Source organism: Eleutherodactylus coqui, chromosome 5, assembly GCF_035609145.1.
Source record: "Eleutherodactylus coqui strain aEleCoq1 chromosome 5, aEleCoq1.hap1, whole genome shotgun sequence".
Classification (NCBI taxonomy): Eukaryota; Metazoa; Chordata; class Amphibia; order Anura; family Eleutherodactylidae; genus Eleutherodactylus; species Eleutherodactylus coqui.
In genome coordinates, this window is record NC_089841.1 from 213,874,317 (window position 1) to 213,886,185 (window position 11,869).

The 11,869-nt window shown below is 46.9% G+C and overlaps 1 protein-coding gene across 1 annotated transcript in view; it reads left to right on the forward strand.

Moving 5' to 3' along the window:
• Positions 1–11,642, forward strand: part of ABHD17B (abhydrolase domain containing 17B, depalmitoylase) — a 32,195-nt gene extending 20,553 nt beyond the window's left edge. The window contains exons 3-4 of the mRNA XM_066604174.1: positions 7,640–7,819; positions 9,278–11,642. Coding sequence (XP_066460271.1) covers positions 7,640–7,819; positions 9,278–9,497 — 400 coding nt within the window. The 3' untranslated portion in view covers positions 9,498–11,642. The remainder of the gene's footprint in view (positions 1–7,639; positions 7,820–9,277) is intronic.
• The last annotated feature ends 227 nt before the right edge of the window (positions 11,643–11,869 follow it).

Here is an 11,869-nt window from a genome sequence, read left to right on the forward strand (position 1 = left end):
TGACCTTTTCACCAGTAAACACTTGAACTTGCTCGCCCTCACGGAAACCTGGATACAGCAGTCCGATTCTACCTCCCCCGCTGCATTGTCCTATGATGGCCTGCAGTTCTCCCACACCCCCAGATCGGATGACAAACGCGGTGGAGGAGTAGGCATCATCCTCTCCCCAAACTATACCTTCCAGGTCATTCCCTCAGCTCCCTCGCTAACCTTCCACTCCTTCGAAGTCCTCTTCCGCCCACTGCCTCTGCGTGTCGCAGTTATTTACCGCCCCCCAGGTCCTACCCACCTGTTTCTAGACCACTTTGCTGCCTGGCTCCCCCACTTCCTATCCTGTGAAATGCCAACCCTCATCCTTGGTGATTTCAACATTCCTACTAACGACTCTAGCTCCTCATCTGCCTCCCGGCTCTTAACACTTACCTCCTCCCTTGGCCTATCGCTAATCTCTGACTCCCCCACTCATAGAAATGGTAACACTCTCGATTTAGTTTTCCTCCGTCTCTGCTCTGCTTCTCACTTTACTAACTCCCCACTTCCACTCTCGGATCACAACCTTCTCTCTTTCTCCATCAGGCACCCTAGCATCTCTCCTGACCCTCCTATCTATCGCACCTCTAGGAACCTCCAGTCTGTCCGCACTAAACAGTTTGCCGAAGCTATTCAGTCCTCCCTATCGCCCATCTCTCGCCTCCCCTGCCCTAACCTGGCAGCCGAATACTACCACACCACCCTCAGCCGTGCCTTGGATGAAGTGGCACCGCCCGTGACGCGAGCTGTCAAACGCAGACCACGGCAACCCTGGCTCACGTCCCAAACACGCTTCATCCGGCGGTGCTCTAGGTGCGCCGAGCGGCTGTGGAGAAAGTCAAAGCTGCCAGCAGACTTCCTCCACTTCAAATTCATGCTTAAAATGTATAACCTAGCCCTTCACCATGCCAAACAAGTTTATTTCACCTCCCTTGTCTCCTCACTATCCCACAACCCCAAACAACTCTTTGAGACCTTTCACTCCCTCCTCAGCCCCAAGGAACAGGCCCCTGCGACAGACCTGACTGCTGGGGAGCTAGCTGCCTATTTCAAAGAAAAAATTGACCACATTCGAAAAGAAATCTCTGAAAGCTGCGTGGTTAGCCCTGATCCCAGCTTCATCAGCACTGCACCCAGCACCTACTCACTATCTACGCTAGAACCAACGACAGAGGAAGAAGTCTCCAGGCTCCTTTCCACTGCCCGCCCTACCACCTGCGCCAGCGACCCTCTCCCCTCTCACCTCCTCCGCTCCCTTTCCCCAGCTCTCATTACTCACCTTACCACAATCTGCAACCTCTCCCTAACCTCTGGCACTTTTCCCTCCTCATTCAAACACTCCATTATATCCCCTCTGCTTAAAAAACCAACCCTGGACCCGACTAATGCTGCTAACTACCGACCCGTCTCAAACCTCCCCTTTATCTCCAAATTACTGGAACGCCTGGTCTACTCCCGGCTTACTCGCTTTCTCTCTGACAACTCACTCCTCGACCCCCTCCAGTCTGGTTTCCGCTCTCTACACTCGACCGAAACTGCCCTTACAAAAGTAACAAATGACCTGATGACTGCAAAGTCGAGAGGATATTACTCTCTACTAATCCGCCTTGACCTGTCTGCTGCATTTGACACTGTCAACCATAATCTCCTTCTCACTATGCTCTGCTCTATTGGTCTAAAGGATACTGCTCTCTCCTGGTTCTCCTCCTACCTCTCTGACCGCTCTTTCAGTGTTTCCTTTGCTGGTTCTATCTCTGCTCCACTTCCTCTCGCTGTCGGGGTACCCCAGGGCTCGGTCCTTGGTCCCCTTCTTTTCTCTATCTATACTGCCCCAATTGGACAAACCATCCACAGATTCGGCCTCCAATACCATCTCTATGCTGACGACACCCAACTATACACCTCCTCTCGTGAAATCTCTGGACCATTCCTCCAAAATATCACCGACTGTCTGTCCGCTGTCTCTAACACTATGTCCTCCCTTTTTCTCAAACTAAACCTCTCTAAAACTGACCTCGTCTTTCCACCTTCTAACCGACCTCCCCTCAACATCTCCATTCCAGTGTCTGGCACCATCATAACCCCCCGACGGCATGCCCGATGCCTTGGCGTCACACTGGACTCTGACCTCTCCTTTGCCCCCCATATCCAATCTCTGGCCCAAACATGCCACATGCACCTCAGAAATATTGCTAAAATACGTCCGTTCCTAACCACGGACACGCTAAAGACGCTCGTGGTTGCGCTCATCCACTCCCGGCTTGACTACTGCAACTCGCTACTCATCGGCCTCCCCCGCACTAGACTCGCTCCACTCCAATCCATACTAAATGCAGCAGCTAGACTCATTTTTCTATCCAGTCGTTATTCAGACGCCTCTGCATTATGCCAGTCGCTGCATTGGCTGCCCATCCACTGCAGAACTAAATTTAAACTCCTCTACCTCACTCACAAAGCTCTGCATGGCGCTGCACCACCATACATCGCCTCCCTACTGTCAGTACACCACCCAGCGCGCTCACTCCGATCGGCTAACACCCTCAGACTAAACACCCCTGTAATACGAACCTCTCATGCTCGCCTACAGGACTTCACCAGAGCAGCACCCATCCTCTGGAATGCTCTACCCCAAGGCATCCGGACAATTCCCGATGCACGAAATTTCAGACGTGCCTTAAAAACGCACCTCTTCAGGGAAGCATACCAAATCTCCTGACCTAGTCCCCTGCCCCTCACTATGGTGCTCCACCCTGTTTGCCTTCTGATAAATGATCTGTACATAATATTTCCTATTGCCTGTGTTCCCCACCTCCTGTACCACCCCCAACCCATTTGTGTCTAACCCAATGTACCTTATATTGTAATTGTTGTATTGTTTTGCATTTATCCATGCCTGAAAGCGCTGCGGAATAAGTTGGCGCTATACAAATAATATAATAATAATCTTTATTAGTACCCTGTTATACTGCCTCTAGCTTGGATACCAGATGTGATACGGGCGGGCATGGAGGCTCTAGTACCCAGTTGTACTGCCTCTAGCTTGGATACCAGATGTGATACGGGTAGGCATGGAAGCTCTAGTACCCTGTTGGGCCGGCTCTAGCTTGGATACAAGATGTGATACGGGTAGACATGGAGGCTCTAGTACCCTGTTGTACTGCCTCTAGCTTGGATACCAGATGTGATACGGTGGGTCTGGAGGCTCTAGTATCCTGTTGTACCGCCTGTGGCTTGGATACCAGATGTGATACGGTGGGTCTGGAGGCTCTAGTATCCTGTTGTACCGCCTGTGGCTTGGATACCAGATGTGATACGGGTGGGTCTGGAGGCTCTAGTACCCTGTTGGGCCGCCTGTAGCTTGGATACAAGATATGATATGGGTTAGCATGAAGGCTCTAGTACCCTGTTGTACCACTACTAGCTTGGATACAAGATGTGATATGGGAGGGCATGGAGGCATACAGGTTCCCTATACTATCCTGCAGCATATCGCTCCACACTTGCTGTAATTGAGCCTCTAGATTTTGGAAACTCATAGGCTAGCAAAGTTGGTGCCCCAGATGGTCCCATACATGCTCTAGGCCGCCTGCACACGAGCGTTCCGGATTCCACTAGCGGATTTTCACGCGCGTATGGTACCTAAATGTGCTTGCAGATAGGTGCGGATGCGTGAAAAATCACGCGCGGATATACGCGGATGTGTTGCGGAAAAAAACGCGCAGAAAAATCTGGAAGACACCCTTATTGTAAACCCAACCCCTAGAGAACTGCCCATTCCCTGGAAAACAGCTTAAAAACCAACACCCAGACTCCGTTTTGTCCCCCTTGCTTGTGCGAGCACCGTTAAATTATTCTGGCAACATGCTTTCACCCGGTGAGCAGATGTCTTTGTGGGCATGGTTGATCCATGTAACTTTTTTCGGACGTACTATAAAAATACTATATAAGTGTGGTAACGTAGTAATCGTACTGACCCATAGAATAAAAATATCGGGTCGTTTTTGTTGCACTTTGCGCGCTGCAGAAACAGGACGCACCGAAAGATGGTGGAAAGTCTTTTTTTTTTTCTCTCCGATTACAATTTTTAAAGGTTTTTCAGTAAATTATATGGTACAATAAATTGTGCCATTGCAAAATACAACTCGTCCCGCAAAAAAATAACAAGCCCTTATGCAGCGACGTCGATGGATAAAGGAACTACGATTTTTTTAGGGAGTAGGGGAAAAAAAGGAAAAAAGCAAAAAAGCTCCGTCACTAAGGGGTTAAAAGTGGGGATGGAAAAAAGCACAATAAAAACAAAAGTAAAACTGCTTGGCCACTAAGGGGTTAAAATGAAAAAAAAAGTACATTTGACGCAATAGCGAATAATACTCACGCAAGTTCTTCTGTTCTGCTTCTACTGCGTTCGTCCACGCATCCCCATAAACCTGCGCGGACAGTAGACGCCAGGATTGTTCCTTTCTGTTCTTGTCGAGGTATTCTGGGGAGTTACTGTCCCATAGGCTGGGGAAGTCCTGCATGATTGCCACAAGTTTCCCCATGTCGATCATTATGGCTTGTGGCAGGCTGGTGTCTGCTGGCTGCTCTCTGGTAGATGAGGGGACTGAAAGGACAGATCTGCAGTTGAAATGTGCCTGTGAAGCTCTGTGCTGTGTGTTGGGACGCCTCCTACCATGCCTACTTCCTGTAGTCATAGCAACCAGTGACTCCATCCGCAGCTGCACTGCGGATGTACTGCGTGAAAAAACGCACCCATTGGCCGCCTTCAGACGAGCGGAAATCCCGCCGCGGGATTTCCCGCGGGATTTCCGCCGCTGAAAGTCTGCATAGGAGTGCATTACAATACGCACTCCTATGCAGACGGCCGCGGTTTGGCCGCGCGAAATCTCGCGCGGCAAACAAACCGCGGCATGTTCTAATTTTGTGCGGAGCACGCACTCACCTGGCCGCCGGCTCCGGTCTGCGCATGCGCCGGCTGCGCGGCAGCCGGCACATCAAAGAGCCGGGGCCGCCAGGCGCGGGTGAGTACGCGCTCGCCCCTGCAGGCTCTGGGGTCGGATCGCGCGGCGAGATTTCTCGCTGCCGGATCCGACCCGCTCGTCTGCAGGCGGCCATTCACTTGTATTGGAGGCTTCACGCGCATGATCCGACCAAAATTAGAACAGGTCGCAGATTTTTTTCACGCGCGTGAAAAAACGCGATACACATCCGTCCGTCTGGGGACAACTGCGGATCCTCATAGGAGTATATTGGCTGCAGTCTGGGGCGGATTATGTGCCTAAAATCACGCGCTTGAAATTCTGCTCGTGTGCAGGCACCCTTATTGATGATAAAGCTGGTGACGGGGCAGCCACTGAAGTGTGGCAATGTTGTGGGGGCTTCCTCTGACCATGGTTCTGACAGACATGGGGCTGTATGGATGGCACCACCTGTCTATGGATGACAGAGTTGCAGCTGCTCTTGCTTGTCTAACAATCCCTGATGATCCTCTCTACTGGTGGTCTGAGGGCTTCCTGAGCCCAGTCGCCCTGTGTGTGCCCTCACACATCCACTGGTCTCAACACCTCAAGTCTGGTTACAATGACCCAGGTGGTGGGCAATTTGATACGGCTTCTTGTATCCCAATAATGTGCCCCTCGCAAACTGTTATCTGGGCAAAATCTCTGTCGTAGAGGCAACTAGTGGTCAACAAGCTCTATACAAGCAGAAGTCCCTGCACACGAGTGGCCTCTGAAAGCCTTTTTATAGGCCAAGAGTGGAACCACTTTTAGTGTCTCGAGTGACAAGACTGTTCATCTAATCGCCACAACTCTAATCCTTTGCATATCTGCCTGAGATGGAACTGCATGACGAGTTCTGCAACAAAATTACAACTCCTAGGTGCTTGATGACTTTAGACACTTGTGGAAAAAGTCTCCGTAAATTTGACGAGGCATGCTCTAAATGGCACCAGAAATTGTGGCAAACTTTTTGGCAACTTTTGGAACTAAGCTAACTCATAAATTCTCTAAACTTGGGGTTCCTTTTCCACGATTGAATGCAGACTTGGATCACCATCTGCCAGACTATTTTCATTCTATCCCCTACTCCGTAACTATGTACATCTCAGAGGATGTGGCGATGTTCTTCCAGTCCATTACATTGCTGCCCTGACATGTAGTAGCTGTGTAGTATTATATGATGGCGTTCACGGAAATACCAGACCGTAGTGTGTAAAACTGATGTGACTTCTAACCTAAATAGTGTCTCAATATAGCAATGGCGTCCCAATACGTGCAGCTTGTGGGTTTTGGCACAGCTAGTTGGGGAGTTCATGAGAAGGGTCTACAAGTCACGGTACTGGAAGCGTGCTGTCGTGGACACTCGCCTTGTACTGACACAGGCCGCTCCTGTGAACACTCATGCACAACATTCAGATTAACTTTTTATTGTTAGTCTGAAACTTTCTAACTGCTTAAAGTACCATAAATCATTAAGCTGGATCATGTTTGTGCTGCTGCAGCTGGTCTTGGATTGTAGTTTCCTTTCTCCACTCCCCACATCCTTTTTAGCTTCTAGAATGAAATGGGTTAACTAACTTAGGGGGCTTTTACATGGGATGACAAGTTGTCCCAGTGATTAGTTACTGTGCTGTTACACAGAGACAGGCATCACTGAGTGAATGGGTCGTTCACCATAAACAGGCAGTTCATAAGTGAACTGCCTGTTTACACGGGACGATATATTGTTCACTTCTCGTTTTGCCTACTTTCTGCATGCAGAAATCTGAACGACTTTTGGTTGGTGGTTCAATCGGTGCACGCAGAGAACTGAAGCGCGGGAATTTGAACGATCTTTCCGTGTAAAAGCACCTTCAGATGCTAGAAATTAGGTTTCTCCCATTATGTTCAGTGTCTTCACTGTGAATGTATCGACAAGGACATTGCCCAACTAATGTAGTTTAGTTTGCTGCACAGTGTATATGTATACTCTCATGGGGGCCTGTGGCCAACCTATGCCCATGCCCTGCCATATGTCAGAGCCTTTGTTAGAGGGACTAGTTGGCAAATGCTCCTGACACCTCTCCAACCCAAGGCTCATACATAATGTGCAACGAGCCTGAAGACAGAATTCTAGATCTGCTGTACAGAGATTGTACTTGTACACATTTTATATTCAACATTACAGTAAAAACCGTTGGAGCCAAATTCCAGTCACCGACTAACTTGATTCTGATAGCCCCCTCCTACAGACAGGACTCCTGGGACTGAACTTCAACACTAGAGTAATGTATGAGAATGGTATTTGTGAGGCCGCTGTGTTGGGAGAGATAATTAACCTACAACTGACAATTCTAGTCCTGGAAAAACTTGGAGTTCACCACTATGTTCCACTACTGTGCCCTCCTGGGAGACCTGCGGCATAGATGCCACTTCTTCCTGGGCGAGTTGCCAGGCTGCCATTCAGGTGCTGACAGAATTGGGCTACTAGTGAAGCCTATGTAGAGTAACAAGGGATTCATGGTTGGTGCTGATAGATTCCAGACGAAGTACTACTGTCGGCTGTGTGCTGCATGTGACCTGCTAATGTATTGTATTGCCTATTAAATTCTTGTTTCTTTCCCCCTAAGGTATGGCATACGTCCGGAGCATGTCATTATATACGGCCAGAGCATAGGAACTGTCCCATCTGTAGACCTTGCTGCTCGATATGAAAGTGCTGCTGTGATTCTTCACTCTCCTCTGACCTCTGGGATGAGGGTCGCCTTCCCAGACACCAAGAAAACCTATTGTTTTGATGCATTCCCCAAGTAAGTAATTCTGTGTTCACCTAAGCTCCATATATGCAGAAAACAAAAACTTTAATCCATTTGCCAATATAGCATTCCCACCCAGCAGTGATGTCTGGTAGAGCGCCCTCCTTGCCTTGAATAGACCTAAACTGCTCTCCTGTCCAGAACATTGGCTGCGGATGGTATCTGACCCAAGCGAGTCCATCGGAGGCCTTTATTGACTAGCTCAGAACTGCACATTAGCTTCTTCCTAAAGCTGGTCAGTGGAGGCTGCAGATGGACTGCTCAGGTGACTTGCCCCTCTGTCAGTTGCCATCTTCTGCATGGGAGCGCAGTAGTGTAAGAAGAAAGACTATTTGAGGATGGGGTAGCTCTACAAATGAGAGCATCTGCACTGGGGTGGTAAGGTTACATTGCTAGACGTGGTATGTGAATTAACCCCCACCCCACAAAATTGCTAAGCTTATGGATCGAACAGGTTCATGAAGTTTCATGTGGAGCTGAGCTTCGTCTTATGAGTGAGGACCTCCCGATCCTCACTAGTCGTTGGTTTGTGTTTAAATGGAACGATTATCATTCAGTTTCATTCGTTTGGATGATTATCTGTATAATCGTTCCATGTAAACGGGGCTTTACAGAGGTGGGGCAGTGCCGGCTTCTCCCCACGCACATCATGCAAACTTACAGCTGTCTCCTCTCTGTGTATAGAGAGCAAGCTGTCAATCTACATGATGTGGGTGGGGAGAAGCTGGCACGGCCTGTCTGTGTCTGAGTTCTGCTTCCAGTTACACTTCATGAGCCTGGTGACAGAATCCCTTTTAAAGGTCTTATGTACTAAATGGCCTTCTGATGTTGATGATCCACTCATTATAAGGCTGGGTTCACATAGGGCGGATTTGCTGCGAAAATTCCGTCCGGACTTTTGCTGCGGCAAATCCACCTGCAGCCGCTAATCCCGTTTTTTGGCCAGCCATGTGGACAAGATTTGTCAAAAATCTCGTCCACAGGGGATGGCCAATCTATCGCGGCAGAAGCCGGCGCTGCTGTACGGATTCCCCAGCCGCAGCGTATCAATTTTTTATTTTTTTTTAAATTTTTCGTTGCAGCCCCACTCTCCTATGGGAGCGCCGACTGCAATGGAAGAGCGTGCGGCCAAGCCGCTCCAAAACCCGCAGCTAAGTGCCGCTGGTTTAGAAGCAGCGCTTTCCCGGCGGAAATCTTGCGGTTTTCCGCTGTGGCCAAACCACAAGATTTCTGGCGGGATTTCGCCCTGTGGGATCCCAGTTTAAGGAGTCTCTCCGCAGCGATGAGCCTTGTATCACATCTGATAAGGGGTTTTCTCCAAGAAACAACTTGCGAATTATCCCAGCCTTTTTACATTACCAAGTTGTTAGTGTTTTGTCATCTTGCAGCTTGTCAGCGGTCGCGTTCATTGCGTATTCTCAGGTAACCTTTATTTTTCTTTTGCCCTTGCAGCATTGATAAAATTTCCAAAATAACGTCCCCGGTACTGATCATCCACGGCACGGAAGATGAAGTCATTGACTTTTCACATGGCCTGGCCCTGTTTGAGCGTTGCCAGAGGCCAGTGGAACCACTATGGGTGGAAGGAGCCGGACACAACGACGTGGAACTCTATGGACAATACCTCGAGCGATTAAAACAGTTTGTTACGCAAGAGCTTGTCAATTTGTAAATTCCTACTTTGTAAAAGCATTTTCTCCCTATGGCAGTGGAAGGTTTGCATCGAGTTTTACGATAATGCTTTGCAGCTCTCCCAGGCCACCACAGGGTGTAAGCAACCATGTTTCTATTTTTTCTTTTGCTGGACTTTGAGCCATAGAGTTTTTTGTTTTTTCTTTCCTTTTTTAAACCTGATGGTCTGTTTGCAAATTATATTGGTTGCCTTAACAGATGTACAGGTAATGTGATAAAGGGGAGGTTCCCTTGGGGGCACTTTCTGTAAGAAGTACCCCTGCTTCAGATCAGGTGCTCCCATTTGATCAGAAACTTTTTTTTTTTTTTTTTCTTCCCCCTTTCCATTTTTCTTGGGCTATTGGTGTTTTATGTGGTCCCATTGACTACAGCAGATACAGAATGAGCCAGTAGTCAAAGGCTTGATCATCATTGGTACTGGACGTCCCATTTAAAGCCAGTAATGAAGGTTTTTATACCAGTATTAGAATGGTGAACGTTCAGTCAGGTTTCTGTATGTTACTAGGCCATAGTCAAAATCGGACTTCTATCTCTTCCACATCGCCAACAGGTCCTAGAAGAATCGGGTTGTAGTAACGAAATGGCACATCAGTATGTACTGTATCTTCGCTAAACGTTCATTCTTGAATTTCTCTCTATCTTTAGAAGGATAAGTACTTGGCCAAAACTGGCAACCTTTTTAAGCGTTTTTTTTTTTTTCTGGAGGCCTACCGGGCATATCACAAGTAGAATATTGTAGCTTTTGATCGCTTCTTCCAGAGTGATTTAAGTACTGCAAAGCTTGTATCTGCTGGGCTGCTCACCACTGATGTTCTTGAAGGAATCTCCGAAATGCTAGGAAGAAGTGTCTTACTGACCTGTGTAGTTATTCATGGAGTTTACCACTAATACAATGTCCAGATTTACTTGAGGAGACAAGACTGTCGTAGAGGAAGCATCCATTTATGATGGCCTGATTGCACTTTTTTTCTTAATGTCATGTACAGATTATGAAGTAACCCGGACCATGTAGTCCTTCAGTACATTGATATTACTGCAGGTAATGTCTATTATTTTTCTACATGTCTTAATCAGATATGGCAGTTGGTGGTCTTCTTTGAGATTGACGCCTTTTCATGGTGGAAACACTGGATCGAGAGATAATAAGGGGAGTACAGAGTCGGTCTCTTCTGTTGCTGTGCAACAGTCTCTTGTAATGTAGACTTAAGCCCATTGGGCCGAGATCCCTCGGTGAAGCCAGGGTGGGCTTTCAGGTGCTCCCTTTGGGTATACTGGGCTGGAATCCACCTACTCCAAAGTGGGGCCCCCCTTTTTTTTTTTTCTTTAATTGCATCTGCCAATTTTTTTTCTTCTTCACATCAACACACTTGAATCGGATGGGATTATTTTTTTATTTTTTTTGGTTTTCCGCTGAAGTGATTGGACTTTTTTTTTTTGGTGCATCAGTTGTCCAATCCTCTGTACTCCTTATAAAGGTTGGCATAAAAACACAAATGTGAACTCGGCCATAGCTGGTTTGTACGGTTCAAACCTCTTTGCACTGAGAACCAATGTAACATTAAGCTGCTGCTTTTGTAGCAAATGCAGATATACGGGATGGCAAACATCACAATACCACTGACCATTAACCAGTCGATGCACTTGCTGGAATATGTTCAGGTAGATCACTCTTAAAGCGCAAGGCAGCATTTTTGTAGACTTTACTGACAACTCTAACCAGACTTTGTAATAGATTTTTTGCAAAGAAATTGCATTTATTCAATAAATTATATGGGCTGTGTTTATATATTTTTTTCTTTCATATCAATTTACAAAGCAATGTTTTGACTTTTTGTATCGACAATTACTTTTTTTTTTTTTTTTTTTACTTTTATTCCTCATGAAGTTGCCTGTCCTTCAATATTTTTTTTTTTTGAGTTTGCTTAAAGTGTCAACAATGAATGCAACTACAGTACAATGTAATATTTAGTACAGTTTGTGAATGGATAATACACTGTGGATACATATAAAGGCCTTATTTAGTGTAGTAATTGTTGTGGCTGTCGAGACTGTATACAGTTTAATCATGTATTATACAGAACTGCATTGGTTTAGATGTTATCCAGTAAAATCTATAATGACTCTGCTTCAGTTGTATTTCTAAGGATTACAAACAAGCCGTTTGGTATAAAGATATCAGTTATTCTATGACTGCCCATACCCTACAGCTATATACAGTTACCAGTCACTCGGGTATACCCATAAGGGGGCAATTCACATGGCAATATTCGGAGTCTGGGTACAGATCATTTCTTTGATTGTCGGAAAATAAAACAAATTAATATTTAAGAAGCAAGAAAACTCTTCCTTTTA